General features: G+C 41.4%; 1 protein-coding gene across 5 annotated transcripts in view; it reads right to left on the bottom strand.

The window, feature by feature from the left end:
- The window catches only part of CSMD3 (CUB and Sushi multiple domains 3), a 578,955-nt gene that overhangs the window by 125,596 nt on the left and 433,658 nt on the right, over positions 1-19,701 (bottom strand). For all 5 annotated transcript variants that reach the window (XR_013988260.1, XM_081012460.1, XM_081012461.1 and 2 more), the window contains one exon: positions 16,640-16,756. Coding sequence is in view for 4 of the 5 variants with exons in the window: in XM_081012460.1 (XP_080868586.1) it covers positions 16,640-16,756 (117 nt within the window). In the remaining variant the exon portion in view is untranslated. The remainder of the gene's footprint in view (positions 1-16,639; positions 16,757-19,701) is intronic.

The following is a 19,701-nucleotide window of genomic DNA, read 5'->3' as shown; positions in this document are numbered from 1 at the left end:
AGATGCAGCAGACCATAAGACGCACCTAGTTTTTGGAGGAGGAAAACAAGAAAAAAAATATTCTGACTCTCAGAAGCCAGAACAAGAGGGATCGCTGCGCAACAAAAGCAGCAATCCCTCTTGCTGTTCTGGCTTCTGGGATAGCTGCGCAGCCTGCATTCGCTCCATAAGATGCACACACATTTCCCCTTACTTTTTAGGAGGGAAAAAGTGAGTCTTATAGAGCAAAAAATATGGTAGTTTCCTTAGGAAGGATGTCACAAGAGGATTTCCATGCTTTCAAATATTCCACTTGAATTACAAAAATACAGTTGAGTCCAGAAGGAAACATACCCTCAACATGCAAAGCCAAAGTCTACTGCTTCCATATCTGATAGGAGAGAGGAACAGTCAGCACCCACAAAATAATGTCAGTGAACAGATCCCAAACTCAGTTCTATGTTTCTGGGAATTCCAGACTGATACAATTTTCTGGTGAGATTCAAATTCACAATTAAAGCTGATTCGGAGTTCTTGCACTAGAAACCCACTTCCTTTAAAGGTGGAGTGTTCTGCAATAGGTAAAGAATAACTGTACCTTATCTCTTTATGAGACTTGCCTGGTCTATAACAGAACAATCCTCTCCCCCAGGTACTGTGTTGCTCCCTTCATAGTTAAGGTGAGAACTAGCTGGAGTCTTAGTCTTGTCTGGGTAGCAAGTCCTAACTGTTTTGAGTTGCTGTTGAGTTGCTGTTTTGATATTCACAAATCAATAAAAATATTAAAGTTATCCTGACCCCTGCTGCTTTCTGGGATTAGGTCAGAGCCTCTGCAAGGTTTCTTCAAACAGTGAGTACCCTTCCCAAACCAAATGGAATGCCACAGAGTGGGATAACTCTCGCTTTGCTGCACTGCTCACCTAGCCTCCCTGCAAGCAAATATAAAATGAATGCTTATTTATTTGTTTAAATGTGGTCTAATCTCCTTGCAAACAAAACAGGATAAATGCTCAATAAACAGATCATCTGGAAGCCTTCTGTATCCCTAACCACTATATTGTTCTTTTCACACTTAGATTACAGTATCTTTAGTTGAGGGGACGGGGCAAAGGACTGCTACTGGCTGCCCTATTAAGGAAGTTGCAGCTATTTACAAAAAAGGACCAGATAATCAGTGACTAAATATTTGCATTCCATTCTGGATAGAGCCGAGTGGTTCTGCAGCCCACCTTTCTATCAGAGATTAATCTTCCGAAGGCATACTGTAATCCACAAACAAGTCTCTGTAGATAAAGCCTCATAAACTTCATTTCATAAGCGTGAGCTTTTCCAAAGCCCTGTATGCACTTTTTGTGTTGAATTTAAATCTGGACCTCCAAAACAAAACAAGGTGAACTTACATGGCAGTACATCCCATTGAGTGTAGTGGGGCTTACTCTACATAAATATGCTTAGTCTTGCAGTATATAGCAAGAATATATACATTTCTTTATATCATTTCTTTCTTTCTTTCTTTTTAAAGAATATTATAATGCAGACTAGTTGCTCATGTCTGAAAATATCAGCCAGGGATTTGTAAATGCAAACTTCTCCACTAATGCTCAAGGCAAAATGAGCCTGCTCTGTGATCAAAAGTTCTTTATTTTTTTCCTGCAAGAAGCAGAACAAGCATTAATGGAAAGAGGGTATTTTGTATTACAGTGGATGGAGTCAAGCTCAGTGGTGGAGTGTGTGATTTGATGCAGTCTCAGATCCTCAGGCAAAGGATTTTTCAGGGCTGGAACAGAGTTCCCATTTTTGAGAGCTGCTGCCAGACAGATAGAATATAGTGGGCCTTATCTCTAACATATTGGAGAACAGTGAAGTAGGGAGGACTATTTAATCAAATTTATCCATGTAGAGGAGCAGAATTTTTCCATCTGTTCATCGGATGTAGGGTTCACAATTAGCATTAACTCCTTTTCTATTTTTCCCTAAGGTGGCAGCGGTTATTTTTGCTGGTGCTGCAAGTAGCAACTGTATTGGCAACCTGCCCACCATTTTGTATCTTTCACTGGCAATGGTGGCCACCATTAACCCAACAAAATGGTGGGTAACGTAAAAGTGGTGTATTTCCATGGCAGTGGGGGGGGGGGAATGTAACATTTCTCAGAGAAAAATGCATTCTGAGAAATTTCAGCTCAGCTCTGCTATGCTCTGTTGATCTCATGCTGTGCTGTTAATCTGCTGTTGTGGGAGTGATAGATTTTCTGCTACCACCTTTGTATGTTTGTAAATAAACCCAATATTACAAAATGCCATAAAACCACAGAAATCTCTCTTTCCAAAGGAACTTCATTCCAAAGGAAACCTGGAATTACTCACTATTTTTGGAAATAAGGAACTCATAATAATATAACTGAGCCTAAGAGAAGGGTAATGTTTGTTTGTAACTTCTATTTTCAAAATTTCTTGGTTGATTGTGATACAGCAGTTAAAATAGGTAAATGTTACAAGACCAGACTGCTAGAGGGTATCTAAAATATACTAAAACAGGGGTAGGCAACCTAAGGCCTGTGGGCCGGATGCGGCCCAATCGCCTTCTCAATCCGGCCCGCAGATGGTCCGGGAATCAGCCTGTTTTTAAATGAATAGAATGTGTCCTTTTATTTAAAATGCATCTCTGGGTTATTTGTGGGGCCTGCCTGGTGTTTTTACATGAGTAGAATGTGTGTTGTTATTTAAAATGCATCTCTGGGTTATTTGTGGGGCATAGGAATTTGTTCATTATTTTTTTCAAAATATAGTCCGGCCCCCCACATGGTCTGAGGTACGGTGGACCGGCCCACAGCTGAAAAAGGTTGCTGACCCCTGTACTAAAATAAAAGAGCTTGAAAAGCAGGGTATTTCAGTGAAGAACATTTTGAATTTGGCACCAGGAGTCATAGGTTGAAATTCCCTTCAGGCATGAAAACCACTAGGTAACTTTGGATTGTTATCTTTCAAGTTTAATTCACTTCTCAGAGTTCATATCAGAATCAAATGCAGACAGCTACAGTATAAATATGCAACCTTTGTTCCTTGAAACGTGGTGTGTGTGTATTCAAAATTTGGAGCACAATCCTGTAGACTCAGAAAGATGTCCCAGGGGCTATAGTATTTTGAAGAACTCCCTCTTTGCAGTTGAAAAATTAGTTCCATACATACATGGGGCCTTTATTACAGCCATAGAAATCTCCATTGCCGTCCCTCTTCTGCTATAGAGGGTTGTGGTGTTCATGGTATCTTTAGAAAGGGAGAATCGTATCTCATATAACATTTATAAATCCTGAAATAACTACCAAACCGTCTATCTATAAAGGAAACCTCATAGCCACATTAACAGCATGGTAACAGATGGTGATATTATCATATTAAAAAGATATATACTCATAAGCCCACCATTTATTTTATATTTCTGTTCGAAGGGGGCAAGGATGATTATACAAAGAATTCCACAGGTCCTTGAAGAACCTGTCATCTAATCATCAGCTATATAAAAGAGCTAGACATGTTTTAGAGTTTAAAAAAGAAGAGAAAAGGATAAACCTGAAAGGCTCACGTACAAGCAAGGTGCAAGAATCTTTGTAGGCAACCTAAATTGCTTCTCTGCCTCTATGAAATAGGAATGCATTACCAGAAGAAACCCCTTGCTCTCTTTTTTTTTCCACCCCAGAGGGCCAAAATGTCTAATCACCAGGAGTAGAAGAAGCCAAGTCTGTCCACATGTGCTCTGACCATTGTAATAATAGAAACATATGGTCATTATTTTGTTCTAATGAGAGAACATCTGGTCCAACATCAGGGAGCTTTTCTGTGCCATTTCATGCACATACACAGACAGCAGATTAACAAACCCTTCCTGGCAGGTTAATTTGGGCTGCAAAGATGCGTTCAAAATACTAGACTGCCACTGACATGTTCTACAAGCTTTGATTTTGCTGTTACCAGGTTTTCAAAACTAGGGGAGGAAAAACAGATCTGTGACAGGATTTCCTCTGTAGTTCAGCTCTGACAAGTTTTGTTATTTTAAAACTATGGAGAAAACCAGAAACATCTTAAAGTGGTGTTAAACATACCATTGTATATTAAGGTAAAGGTACCCCTGCCCGTACGGGCCAGTCTTGACAGACTCTAGGGTTGTGCGCTCATCTCACTCTAGAGGCCGGGAGACAGCGCTGTCCGCAGACACTTCTGGGTCACGTGGCCAGCGTGACAAGCTGCATCTGGTGAGCCAGCACAGCACACGGGAACACTGTTTACCTTCCCGCTAGTAAGCGGTCCCTATTTATCTACTTGCACCCGAGGGTGCTTTCGAACTGCTAGGTTGGCAGGCGCTGGGACCAAGCGACGGGAGTGCATCCCGCCGCGGGGATTCGAACCGCCGACCTTTCGATCGGCAAGTCCTAGGCGCTGAGGCTTTAACCCACAGCGCCACCCGCGTCCCACCATTGTATATTAGAGGCCCCCAAAATGATATTGTTTTATTTGCTGTATAATATTTTGGTGGGTTGGGAATAAACTTTTTAGGGTTATATGTGGGGATTTTCCCTTTCGAGTGAGGCTGGCAAGCAAACAAGAGTTTCTTTGACTTTGTTGCCATGATTTCTTTGATCATTATCATAGTAAGAAAACTTCCTGGTATAGCTTGGGCTGGACTTTTATTGTTCAGTTGTTGCACCAACAAGGATGGGGGACCAGTTAGGATGCTCAGCCCCAAGATACTAATGGATTCCTGAATACCCTGAGAGATTTTCCAGTGGATAGACCTGGTGATCCTTCTAAGGCCCTCATCTTGCTGTGGAATGATGAGATATAGGGGGCCACTGATACAAATCATCCTAAACTGTGGTTGGCTCCCATTTTGGGAAAGTCAGCTACCTGCCCTGCATGGAGTTATATTCTCTCCACTTCATTTCTGGAAGCAGTCTCAGAAATTTATAATGGGTGAAAAGATGCAATACAAATTTAACAAAGAATACCTCAGCACAATGGGGTGCATCTGGAATAAACAAGTAATGTTTATATATCACCCAGTAGTGATGTATGGAAGTGAGAGCTGGACCATAAAGATGGCTGATCGCCGAAGAATTGATGCTTTTGAATTATGGTGTTGGAGAAGACTCTTGAGAGTCCCATGCAAGAAGATCAAACCTCTTCATTCTTAAGGAAATTAGCCCTGAGTGCTGACTGGAAGGACAGATCCTGAAGCTGAGGCTCCAATACTTTGGCCACCTCATGAGAAGAGGAGACTCCCTGGAAAAGACCCCAATGTTGGGAAAGATTGAGGGCACAAGGAGAAGGGGACGACAGAGGACAAGATGGTTGGAAGGTGTTCTTGAAGATACCAGCATGGGTTTGACCAAACTGCAGGAGGCAGTGGAAGAGAGGAGTGCCTGGTGTGCTCTGGTCCATGGGGTCATGAAGATTTGGACACGACTAAACAACAACAACAATAAACAAGGCTGAATCACAAATTACTTGTATGTACATCTCTATGGGTCATAGATCTCTGCATTCATTAGGTGTTGACCCTTGATGAAAATCTTTCATTATTGCAAACCGAGTAGGTTACAATAAAGCAATGGATTTCAAAGTAAAAATTGTGGACTATTAACAAGGCAAAATACACACACACACACACACACACACACACACACTTTTGATAGATTTGGATCTATATTCCAAGCTTTTACTCTAAATTTTATTTATAAAAACTGAATAATCTCTTCCAAAAGTCACCTCATGCTAACTTCTTCCTAAGCATCTGCTCACTTGGCAAGCGTGCAAAGCACTGAACTGGTGAATGAACTACCTCCCAGCTGTGATCTATGATCTGCTGGCATAACAATTGCCAACTCTTTCTCCTATAAACCTGAGATTTGAAGGTGATGCAAAAAGGACTTTGTATTAAGCACTCAGTATCAAAAAGATGTAATGTTGACATTGAACTTAAAGTGGGGGCAGCAGAGAATATATCACTGAAGTGTCTAATACAGATCTAGCAGAAACGTATAACATAATCAACTAATAACTAATATCTAGGAAAAAATGGTATTCAAAGGTTTCTTTTGTTTTATTGCTGGGACAGACACAGTAATTTCATTAGAATTTGCCAAACTACAAACCATAACATTCAGCATACAACAACAACTACATAACACAAGGCATTATGGGTTTAAAGAAAGGGCGTTGGAGTTCATAAGTGTCATCTATCAATTCAAACCAAGCTTAACTTGTTGTGATATTGTCTAACTCTTATCTTTCTTGCAGCCAGGGCAAAAGGTGTTGCTTTAGGTGTAACAAATCTGTTTAGATTATAAACAATATTGTCTAGAGCAAAGACAACCCCTATTAAAACTTAGGTATGGAACATTGTAGCCTCTGAGTTGTATCCAAATCCAACAAAGTAATTGTGTGAGCAGAATGACTTATGCTCACATGACAGAACTCCCCGCCTCCCTCTGGAGCAGATTTGGGAAGAGTGTGGGGATGTGCTTGGGATGAACAGGGAGAGGAAGTTCTGTCTCATGATTAAAAGTCATTAAACTCACAGTGACAGATGGATTCAACCCTCTGACTCTGGCTACAAAGTTGATAGCAAATCACAGCATTCCATTCTTCAAATTACTCCAGTTAACAGACAAACTGCTGGAAGTCAACTTAATGATCTGGCACCCTGCAACACACACACACACACACACACACACACACACATTCACAACCCCATTGTTCAAATCCATAAACATCTGTCATATTTGGTTTGTCACATTAGTTTGCAATTGGCCAACAAGCCATAGTTATCACCCTTTTGGACTTCTGTGGCCTAATACTCAGTGAACTAGTGAATCTGAATCTATCAATAACAATAACATTTTTTTTATTTATACCCCGCCCTCCCCGGCCAGAGCCGGGCTCAAGGCGGCTAACACCAGTAAAATTACAATAAAACATAATGGGGGGGGGGACAATTTAAAATACAGGCTAAAATACAATTTAAAAAGCAGCCTCATTTTTAATAATAGCCCATAGATCAAAACCATAAGGGGAGGGAAACATAAGGGTCAGACTGAGTCCAAACCAAAGGCCAGGCGGAACAGCTCTGTCTTGCAGGCCCTGCGAAAAGATGTTGGATGGCAGTAGAAGGTTCTCACGGGGGGGGGGGGGAATGATTTCAAAAGGAAGAGTTGCAACCTAACCAGTCTTCTATGTAGAGAAAATCTTTATGTATGGAGTTGTATTCAATCACACAAGTCCCCCACCTGCAGCCTGATGTAGTAAGCCTCTCTCTTGGATTTAACATATTTGTGTGAGCAGCCCTATACTGCCTCCTGTTTCATTATCTGCACATTCTTACCTCTCGTATAACACAGCATTTTTATTCTAGTTCCCAACAGCAGCTTGATAGAATTCAGTGAAACAAATAGAAATGTAAACAACCATGGACCACCATTCTGGAAAGATTTTCAGGCACACTGCCAGAAACAAAGCATTCTGCAGTTAATGAGCTTCATAAGATAATAAAAAAGAGATAGCACTTCTTTATTGTTCAAACTAGTAACTTCTGCTGCTACTTTTAAGACCTACAAATGAGTTGTATGTATTCTGCTATGCTGTGGCAGACTATATCTTATTTTAATTAGATGGTGAGGTCTTAGGTAAAGTATAAGAACTGTACTCCCAGCACCCTTTCTTACTGAGTTTTTATTTATTTCCTATTAACATTAAACACTTTAGTGGAGCTCAAATAAATATATCTGAACAGTGAGGAGAGAGTGGGGAAAGCGTAAAAAAAGGAATGTAAGGTAAAATGACGTTTAAAAAAAGGACAACTATGGACGTCAGTGATCAGCAAAGAATTTGAAATAGCTACTTTAAAAGACAACCCAAATCTTGTCTTCAAGGTAGGGCTGAAATTAACAATGTGTATAGTGCTCTCACTTGAGAGTGGGAAGAATGAAAGTGTTAAAGGCTTAAGGGGGGGCTAATATGAAGCATCTTGGGGAAACATTTAGTGTTGTAGATTCTACCACCTGAATTTTAAAGTGGTACAGTCCCAGGTGAGTTGCAAGATACTTTTTTTCTTGCGAAAGTTTGCTTCATCCTTTGCTTACAACAGTCTCCAACTGGATTTATGTTGGGTTCTGTAGAATAGCAATAAGAGAATGAAGCAAAACTGAATTCTAAAAAACTCTAAGGGTATTCATAAATAGGAGTTTCCAATGCGCCAGTCAACACACTTTATAGCAAAAATGTCCTTGGTTTTCTCAGATAGGCTCCTGGATAAAAGTATAATGTGGCAAAGAATTGTTGTTTATCAACATAACTTATTCCCTCCTGTGGATTGCTTCGCTTTACATGGCCCACAAGTCCAGCAAATCTGCAGTCCATGGAGAACAGGTATATTTGCTTATTAAAAAGCAAAGGTTACTGATTTTTGTGTTTAAAAAAATGGGGAACAGCTATCACATCGTTTCCCTAGGTATGTAAACTGATATATGTAAGGCAACTTGCTTCTGATGTTCAGAACATAAATAAATCTACTATAATATGTTGTGCAGAACAGAGTCTTTTCTACAGAGAAAGGAAGGAATGGTGGTAGCCAACCGATATGAACCAAAGCCTGGATCCACTCCCCAACACACCTCCTTTTTACCCTCTCCATCTCAGGACACCCTCTCCATCTCAGGTGGATTGGACCTCGTGATTGGGCCTCTTTCTCCAAGGGTGGACCTCCCTCTTGATTTATGGAGAAGTAGATCCACACAAAGGGACGTGGGTTGTGCTGTGGGTTAAACCACAGAGCCTAGGACTTGCTAATCAGAAGGTCAGCGGTTTGAATCCCCGCAACGGGGTGAGCTCCCATTGCTCGGTCCCTGCTCCTGCCAACCTAGCAGTTCAAAAGCACGTCAAAGTACAAGTAGATAAATAGGTACCGCTCCGGTGAGAAGGTAAATGGTGTTTCCGTGCGCTGCTCTGGTTCGCCAGAAGTGGCTTAGTCAAGCTGGCCACATGACCCGGAAGCTGTACGCTGGCTCCCTCGGCCAATAAAGCGAGATGAGCGCCGCAACCCCAGAGTCGATCACGACTGGACCTAATGGTCAGGGGTCCCTTTACCTTTACTAGATCCACACAATCCCATGACTCCTCTCAGAACTCTAAGGTTGCAGCCTCAAACTGTTGATATGAATTTTGTAATAAACATTGTTTAGAAGGTGTCAAACAAAAACAAATGAACAACCCTGACTAAAATATTCCTTTAAATGGTGCATGGGGTTTTTAATCACCTGGATGCTTCCAAAATAGTCACAGCCCTTGATGGAAGTGCAACTCAGAAAGCTGGGAGGGAAACACAAAATACAAAGTTCTCATTCCCTTCTCTGATCATGAGATATTCATTCAATTGTTTGCAATTAATTCTGCTATGCATCTTCACTAACTGATATGCTGAGAAGGAGCCTCCATGGAGTTTGAAGAATCTAACTGAATATGTGGGTGGAAAAAACACCAATTTGTTTTGTGATCTGTCAGATACTTGCTGGCTAGGGATACCGTGATCTAGATACTGTTGCTTTCTTAGTCTCAGCAATGACACTTTTTCTCTTAGACTCAGCAATTATCCTGATGTTGCTTTTTGTCTCAGAATTACTACTGATGACCAGATGCACAAAACCTTGCAGGAGCTAGGGGAGAAATATTAGTGCTGTGGGGCCAGGTTATATGACGCAGCCTTTTTCAGCATTTGTGTGCGAAAGAGTGTGAGTGAATATTGGTAATCATTTCAGAAAAAAGGCACATATTGTCTATTTTCAGGGGTCATGAAATTATCTTCAGGACACCAAAGAAGCATAAGGTTTTCTTTACTTAAAAAACACAAAAGTTTTTCTACCACTTAAAGCTGCAGCAGAACTGAAGTGACCAGTGACATACCAAGGCCCCATAAATAAGGAGTGGAACTTACATCATGGTGCAGATATATTTCAGCATGACATCCCACTGAAAACAATGGGAGAAAACTGTGTGGGTTTTTTGTTTTTTTTTAAGTAGATAGGGTAGGCTCTCCTAGATACAGGCAACCCCTACATGTGTCAGCAGAGTGCGTATAAGTGCCCCCCTGTCCCCGGTCTGCCTAGTTCCACCCCTGTTCTGCTGTCTTCCGGGTCCCAAATTTCCTGTGAATCAACAGTCATGTGTCAATTGGACAAGCCTAAAATGGCTGCCACCTATATTCAAATGAGCTTTGGAAGGTTCACAGCTTCAGAACCCTGGCCCAACAATATGCTTGCTTTGTAAGGCTGCAATCCTTTATACACACTTAGACCTCAAGGTTAGCCCCAGTCATAGCTGCCAACTTACAGATTTGAAAATAAGGGACCAGCAGCCTCGGAAATAAGGGATCAGCAGCCAAAATAAGGGATTTTCAGAGCACAGATATGTTCGACTTCTGAGCCCCTCCAAGCCAAAGGCAGAAAGCCCAGCCAGTAGCCAAACGAAGCCTCAGGCAGTGGTTCCCACAGTGCAGCAACCTGGCAAAGGGGATGCAGCAAGGAAAACCACCATCACCTCTTCGCTGGGAAGCGCTGAGCAAAGGCAAGTCCCCAGGCAATGCGGCCGATTTGGTCGGCACAAGGCATGCAAGCTCCACCCCCCAGTCGTTCTTAGACTCCTTATTGGGTGAGCAACGCAGCCAAGCAACACAGTTGGAGCCTCTCTCCTCCCTGGCCGGCAGGGAGGGAGGGAGAGGAGCTGCTTCCTTTGAAACCCGGGAAATTTAAGGGGCATCATCAATAAGGGACAGCAACGGGACACGGCGCTGGGATAAGGGACTTTCCTGTCAAATAAGGGATGGTTGACAGCTATGGCCCCAGTAAACTCAATGGGACTGTAGAATCATGCCCTAAAGTAGCAAAAGGTCCAAGCACATAACAAGAGAATAGGGTTTTTTAAAAAAATTAAAAGACCTAAAGAAATAGACAGGTGCAGAAAGGCAGTAAAATCGTTTCCAGGTAAGTCTCCCTGGGGGAGAATATTTCAAAGGCAAGACACTTCAGAAAGTGTGGCTATGCAGAGAATGCTTTCCTCAAATCACTTCAATGAATAGGCAGGCTCATGTGAAAAACAAAACAAAACATTTCTTTCTTCTACATCCCAAGTATCAGATCTTCCAACTTCACAGCTTCAAACATCAGGCATGATCTCCATTCCATTCCATTTTTATCACTTTTAAAATAAGTTCCTGTCCTCATACTTGAGACTTGGCTACCTGAGATGCAATAGGCTGCTGGCTGTCCAGGTCTCAAATGTCCCCATGATGCTCCTCACATCCCTGATGTTGCTTTATTTTAGCATATCCTCCTTTCCCCTGTGATCTTACTGAACTGAAGAGGCACCTGGATACACAACCCCACCCTTCTCCAATATGTAATGCAACCTTAGCTTGGCCTACTGGTAAAGTTCACCTTCCCCCCGACCCCCAATATCATTCTGTTAGCATCCAGTTCAGTTGAGAGAACTTGTCTCTCATAATTTAAGCCTCTGAGATAACACCTTTCTGCCACTACAAGATAAATCTTCATGAGTTTTGAAATGCAAAATGCATTTTAAAGCAAAAGTGACATTGCCGAAGTAACTGTGGAATGACATGGCTTTTAAACTGTCTGTAGATTCCACACTCAGTGAACACTCTAAAGGAGATAATGTGTGTTGACAACATTGTTTGGTTGCTTTTGCTCAGCTGGCAGAACAGATTTTGTGCTTGCTTTTTTTGGGGGGGGGGACTTTGCAATAGTCAATCTTTTATGGACCATTCACCAACAAATTGTTAGTGGCCTGTCAGTATTACTCCTTCTATACAATTCTTTTTTATGTTACTTTCAAAATTGCTTTAAAATGCATGATGAAATAGTTCAAATGTGAAAAAATGAGAGTGGCTGCAGATATTATTATTATTATTATTATTATTATTATTATTATTATGAAAACAGTGATTCCTATGGGAAATCTCAAATATGTCATGATCACAATATGTGTGGCTCTAGGAATAGGTACTTAAGACAATATGACACATGTAGGTGGAGTAAGAGATTGTCATGTTGGAATCAATCAGGAGTGAACATTGTCAACAAAACCAAATGGTTTAATGTCTAAAAATCATGCAAGAATACCAAAATGATTTTTTTAAAAAAAGAATATCAAAATGGCATGGAGACAGAAACTTAAGACTTTTAATGGTCCATGCTCACCTTCCCACTGAACCATGCAACTCAGCGTCCTAAAACAAATCACTATATCTATCTAAAACACTGCATATGATATCACATTCAACCAATAGCACCCATTTAAGCATGCTGTCCATGTAACAAAGTAGAACGGGGATACCGGAGATCAAGAATCCTCCAAATGCTCAACCAAGGTTAGTCATCTTCCAAAGCAGCTTGTCAATCTGGCTTTGTTGGTTAGTATTGTAATCTAAACGTTGTGAAAGTTCTGCAGCGGTAACATTTTGATAGTTGGGAGGGTAACCACAATAATGATGACTATTGAGTCTTGAGTGTGTGTATGTGTGACTGGGTCATGTGTTCTGTGAATGAATAAGCATTATGTGTGGATGGACAGGAGGTATAAATTGTGCTTGAAGGTGTCTATATGTGAGCATCTATGAGCAGACTTTATGCGCGAATGATGCCAGTAACAGAATGGAGTAGGGATGGGAAATGGGTACAGACATGGTATTGAAGGGAAAGAGAATACATGGATTGTCAAGGGTTTTTCCTGATATATAAAGGTAAAGGGTAAAGGGACCATTAGGTCCAGTCGTGACCGACTCTGGGGTTGCGCGCTCATCTCGCTCTATAAGCCAAGGGAGCTAGCGTTTGTCCGCAGACAGCTTCCCGGTCATGTGGCCAGCATGACTAAGCCGCTTCTGGCAAACCAGAGCAGCACACGGAAACGCCGTTTACCTTCCCGCTGGAGCGGTACCTATTTACCTACTTGCACTTTGATGTGCTTTCGAACTGCTAGGTTGGCAGGAGCAGGGACCAAGCAATGGGAGCTCACCCCATCGTTGGGATTCGAACCACTGACCTTTTGATCAGCAAGCCCTAGGCTCTGTGGTTTAACCCACAGCGCCATCCGCGTACTTCCTGATATATACTAAACAATAAATTGCCATGTTGTTGTTTTGGGGTTTGTTTGTGTGTGTGTGTGTGTGTGTGTGTGTGTGTATATAATATAGAAAAAGTTTCATGGCTTAAATGAAATTGCAGAACGTACAGTTGTATCACAGCACACACATCAAATTCCCCAAATCCTACCCACCTACTTTACGGGTTCACAAAATATTAAATGTCCCACAAGGGCTGCTAGAAGGCACAGCTCTGACCTCACTTTATTGCTCTGGGGATTCATACTTAAAGCAGCATTTCAGAATTCCAAGGTGAGTAGGGCAGATAAATAGGGGGGAAAGCTAAACCTGTCACATTGGCTCCCAGCCATGCTCCAGTGGCATAAAAGATATAAGTAAATGGTGTGTTAAGAGGGTAAACCCAAACACCTGTCAGAAACAAATTTGTAAATAATGCCAGGTGCCCATCTCTGTCAGTTCAGGAGTGAGTGTGCAAGTAGATAGGATTGAGGCCAAAATCAGCTGGTAAGCAGAAGACACAGGATCATTATTAAGCTACAAAGGAGTGAGATGAATACAGAGCCATCAAATCTTCTGCTAATTTCCATGGGCTTCCCCTTGCATGTTGCATTGCTAAACATCAATTACAACTAGTGACTCAGCAAAAGAGAGAGAGAGAGATTAAAATTAAGCAACAGCATAGTAATTTTAATCAGTGGAGGACCACAGTGTTAAACAATTAGTGATCATTGCGCCCTTCTGCAGGATCAGTGGGAAAGTGTCAAAGATGATGAGTCTTCCATGTTTACAGAAGATTCTGCCTATAGCATGCTGTGTGCTTTTGTGAATCATTTATCTTCTAGCTTAAACCCGTCATAGCATGAAATATTGAAGCTGTGATTCTGCATGACAGAATAATGAAACATTGAAAAAGGGCTACACTGCTGTGATTTTTTTTCACAGAGTCAACCATGAAAAGTTGAATACCTGAATGTAAAATTGCTTTTATTCCTACTCCATGAAATGTTCATTAGCCTAATAACTAAATTATTATTATTATCTGTTTATGTTTTGTTTTGCATTTGATTTGTATATCATTGTTGCCGGTTTTTGAGTTGTGCTTTTACAAAACTGTAATTTATAAATGATGTTAGCCACCCTGAGTGGCACTTTGTATATAAATGCTTTAATAAAGACACAAGTTGCTATTGATTAGGGTTGTGTCTTTGAGATACCCAAATTTGTTTGTTTTTCAACAGCAAGCACAACTTTGAAGTGCTGACTTTTCATTTTTGGAGGCCATGTTAAATAGCTTGTGACCCCACACAGCTTTAGAAATACACACTTACAGTAAAGGCCACACTGGCTTGGAAAATAGAAATATAATACTAATTTACTGCATGACGGAGTCACATTTGAGTCCTTCTAGGTAGAAGCTAACTTAAGATTGTGAAATAAGCCACAAACATGACAGTGAAAAGAGCTGTACCATTTCAAAATTTTACAGAATTATGGAGTTGGAAGAGATTTTAAGGATCACCTCCTCCAACACTCTGCAGTAAGTCAGTTTTTGATTGGAACAAAATTTTATAATGCCAGATACATATAACAGGTAGAACAAAAACACACACAGACACTTTGTTAAAGTCATTCCAAATCAGATCCATATTATGGGCCTGTGAACATAGTCACTTGCTCCTTTAAAAAAAAAAAAACACCCAAAGATTTTAATTGATTGTTCTGTATATAACACAGGCTAATTTTCTTCTTCCCTCTTCACCCATTTCCCCGTTTTGTTGTGTCTTTTAGATTGTTGACTAGTAGGTGGGCTTCTCCATTTATATTAATCTCATGTGAGCCTGGGAGAGTGGGGCAAAATGCTTCAAATAAATAAATTGGATCATATTTTTGCCTTACCTCTTCAAATGTGCATAGATAATCTAATAGCTTCAGGCCAAACAATAATATATAAATGGGAATATTTTCTACTGGCTAGCAGCAGCAAGAGTCCAATTCATAGCAACTCAGCAATGAGTGAAGTGGATCAGAAACCTTGAACAATTTAAGACCATCTTTAACTAACTTGGATCTTGTTGCACTTTCCAGATAACACCCAGTAAATTGTTTTAGTCAAACCTTGTAAGGCTGCCTAACCATAGTGTCAACACTGGTTTTGATATTAAAACATCTCCCCGCCCTCCCCTCTCATACAGTCTTAACACCTTTCAGTTGCTATCTTCTGAATATTGTGTCAAATCCTAATGCTGAATTTGCCTAGTGGTCCTGATTTCACAAGAATGGCCTGTAATCTTAAACTTAGTTTTGCAAAGGTTAATAATGTGACTTCTGAGTAATCAAATTACGTTGATTCGAATGAACCTTACTCCCAGGAAAGTGGCTATAGGATTGTAGATTAAATATCATACAGTATACTCATTTGCTCATCTGCTTAGATACAAGCCACTATGTTCAGTGGGGATCACTTCATGACATTTCTGTACAGCATCGCAGTTGTTATTTGTTATATACATGTGAGTAATCTTAGTAGTCTATGAAACAGAACAAAAAAAAAATGCCAGGAAAACTATTATGTGCCACCCATGATAAATAGGCTAAAAACATCTGTTCAAGAAAGCATTAATTCCTGGCCTTTAATACATTAGCATGGTGGGGAGTTATAAATTATTGAAATAAATGTAAACATCTGTGGAGGAAATAATCAATTCCAAAAGTGGTCTTTGGTACGTTAGCAATATCCAGAAATATAAATTATTGCAAGAAATATAAATGATCTCTCAGTCCGTGGCAAAACACAGCCATACATTTTACATCAATTCTGTGGCCAGTGAAGCAGACAGCAGTCTAAAACACAGCCATTTCAACCTATTTACAAACCTACTGCATGCCTGGCTGTAAGCCATAAACATCCTTATCATAAAATTAGATGGATCTTCCCCTTCCTCAGCAGATGATTTCCCTCAATATATGGAAAATGTATTTCACACACTCAATGAACTGTTCACCTAGCTGATGTCTTCCATACATTCCAGTGTGCATGACATACAAGCACTGCTACACTTCTTCACCATTAGGAAATATATGATGATATTCAAAATCTTATCAGCGCTTCCCAACTGGCGCCCCTCTTTATGCCCCCTTATGTCCCTGTTACGGCCCCATTATTCCCTCTTCTGGGTCCAAAAGGACCTGCACGCGAGCAAATACATGTCATATGAACGCGCCTAAAGTTGTGCCACCTGCTTGCAATAATAAAGTTTAAGCAACCAATATAACATTTCTGAGTGAGACACACACCCATCAAAACATTTGTAATTAAAATAATTGGATAAACAGATCACAACATCTTTTATGAAAGCATCCCCTTATTATCTCCAATATGCAGTTATTGATACTAAACTGAGATTGCCGGATATAATAATTACAACGTCCGTGTAAAGCTAGGAAAGCAATAATTGTAAAACTAACAAGTAAAACACAAATTAAAGACATATTACTCACCGAATTCCTTTGGGACAGCAATGGAGTAAATGCAGTTATGTCCTATGCTGTAGTTTTTAGGGTAGTTTGGGGATAAAACTGTGCCTTCGGAGCCTGTAGAACGACTTCCACAAGGTGCTAGGAAGTAACGATGCAGTGTATTTTAACAATATGGTACTGAAAAAATAAAATAGGCAATGCATACCCCATAACATTTCTCTGATGGAAATAGGGATGTCCCATTCCATAATGATAATTTTACTATTTATACCCCACATATCTTACTGAGTTGCCCTAGCCACTCTGGGCAACTTCCAGCACTCACACACACACAGACACAATTAAATACATCCATACACTACAATATTTCTCCAGTGAAAATAAGGACACCCTAAGGACAAGTGGGACATTCTGGGATCAAATCAGAATCCTGGGCGGCTTCTCTAAATCAGGGAAGTTCCTGGAAAATAGGGAGACTTGGAGGGTCTGGCAATGTAAATGTACTTTAGTCTGCATATGTACTGAGATTGTTTTAAAATGTTGTTTTATATTTTGTATGTTTGTCACCCCGGACTCCTTTGGGAGGAAGAGCAGGATATAAATTTATTAAATACAAATACAAATGCTTGGCACAATTTTATTGCACTCCCCCCCCCCCCACTTGCTTTCCAAATGAATAAAACTTTATAATTCTTGCAATTCCACTGGTCCTGCTTTGTGGCTAAAACATGTTAATGGGAAAGAAAAATGGGGGGAAGGGATGACTCCAGATGCTTGGCCTAATATTTATTCTCCCAAGGGGCATGTTTTAGCAGCAATTTTTACTAATTAATTCTCCTAGTGGCTATAATGTCCCATAAAAATCAGTGAGAATTGGTGGTAAAACATGTCCCAGTGGGATAATTTGTTTCCCAGAATAAAAAGATCTAGTCCAGCATTTTGTTCTCATGGTGACCAAACAACTGCCCATGGGAAACGTACAAGCAGGGCGTGAGTACAAGACCATTCCCTCCTCCTGTAGTTTCCAGTGTGGTGTAGTGGTTAAGAGCGGTGGACTCATAATCTGGTGAACCGGGTTCGCCGCTCCTGCACATGCAGCTGCTGGGTGACCTTGGGCTAGTCACACTTCTTTGAAGTCTCTCAGCCCCACTCACCTCACAGAGTGTTTGTTGTGGGGGAGGAAGGGAAAGGAGATTGTTAGCCGCTTTGAGACTCCTTAAAAGGGAGTGAAAGGCGGGATATCAAATCCAAACTCTTCTTCTTCTTCTTCTTCCACCAACTTACACTCAGGAGCATACTGCTTTCAACTATGGGTAGCGTCAGGTGCTGGTGGTGGTTGCTCGTGAGTAACCAGGCAGGACTCCAACCTGTCTTTTACAGGTTTTATTGGTGCAAACTATTTACAGTGCATAGCCACAAAGTTCATGTCCATCTTAGTCACTTGCAGATGTGGCCCCTTCCGGTTTCTCCCCCAACATAAGAACTTAGACACCCCAAAGCTCGGCCTGCCCTCCTTACGTTTCACCCCTCTGAGCAAGCTGGGTGACGGAAACGGCATGTGTGCCTCCTGGCCAGCAGGGCTAGGTGAGGCGCTTGGGCTCTCAGCAGCATCTTTGAGCCCTCCCTTCGCTTGGCTGCTCCCTTCCCTCTCTTCTCCACTGGAGGCGTGGCTTTCCCCACTGCTGGACAAGGAGCTGCTCCTCAGAAGCGTTGGAGGCTCTCTGTATTCCCCTGCCTCCCTCCCCTGTTCTGATGGCAGTCCCCTGACAGGTAGAGTTACCCAGGGGCAGAAGAAGGGAGGTGCGGGTGTCACCACTGAGGGGGGTGACAAAATGCCAGGCGGCACTCACCCGACCCACTCGTCTCTCCTAGGAGTGACGTGGTGGCTTGGGCACCCACAGCCTCCATGCTGCCCCAGACGGTCTGCCCACTGCCTCCCCCCCCCAGCTGTAGGGTGGCTGAGTGGGAGGAAGCAGGCAGACTCCTTGGAGGCCCCACGGAACGTCCTGCCCTGGCTTGCCCAGCCCCACAAGCAGCTGGCCCCACCCTTGGGTGCAGGGCACACATGCCGCCCCAGGCACCTGATTGGTTTGCTCCTCCGCTGGAGTCACCCACCATGAATTTGCTTAATCCTTGTTTAAAGTCATCCAAAGTTTGTGGCTATCAGAGCCATAGTTTAAGTAAGCACTAAAGAAGTATTTATTTTATCTGTCCTGAATCTTCCATGAGTTCTAGTGCTTTGAGAGAGGAAGAAGAATCTTTATGTCCTTCTATTATGAATCTTATGTCAACCACTTGGATTTTCCCCTCCTCTTTAATAGGAAAAAGGTGACTGGCCTTTTGGGCCAATCTTTTTACTGTGCAAACTTAAGCATATCAAAAAATACCGATAGTGTGTGCGCGCTCTCTCTCTCTGTATATATAAATATTTATATACTGCTATAAAATCAGAAACCATTAACTAGCTATTATGGAAAGATGTATTCTTAATTGCCTTCTGTGTCCCCCAAGACACTTTCAGAAGTGCAGCTGGCTCTACACAAGACAGTTGCGGGGCTTAGCTTATCAAATGCCCTCTAATTAATTGTACAAGATGCCAGCGAATTTATGTGTATTAAATTTTATTCCACTATCTGTAATGCAAAATCCATTCAAAACTGTGATAATAATTATGTTTTTGCCAGAGCAAGAAAATTTGACAAAGACTAGCATTTCTGAGAAACTAATCTATACAACAATTAGCATATCTGGTTGAAATAATCCCTAATGCTTGCGAGTCATGCACTAAAACAAAAACCACAAATTAAAATAAAATGCCCAGCCAACAGGGGTGTGGGCAGAATTACCATGATTTCAGCTGCCACTTATGCTGAAAGAGGATAGGACTATACCAGCAAAACTTTTTAATATTTTAATTTTGAAAACATTTTTGCCTCTCACGTATTTGTGTTAAAAACTGGGCTGCTGAGCAACTGAGAAATGAGCAGCCACACAACACCCACAGCATCTCTTTAGGTTGTGCCCTGGTTTAGGGCAATGGATTTGAATGGCTCTCCCTCTCAAGACCAGTTGCTACATGGATC

This window comes from Podarcis pityusensis, assembly GCF_964106645.2.
Source record: "Podarcis pityusensis genome assembly, chromosome: 7".
NCBI classification, from domain to species: domain Eukaryota; kingdom Metazoa; phylum Chordata; class Lepidosauria; order Squamata; family Lacertidae; genus Podarcis; species Podarcis pityusensis.
This window is presented reverse-complemented; position numbering and strand designations above follow the sequence as displayed.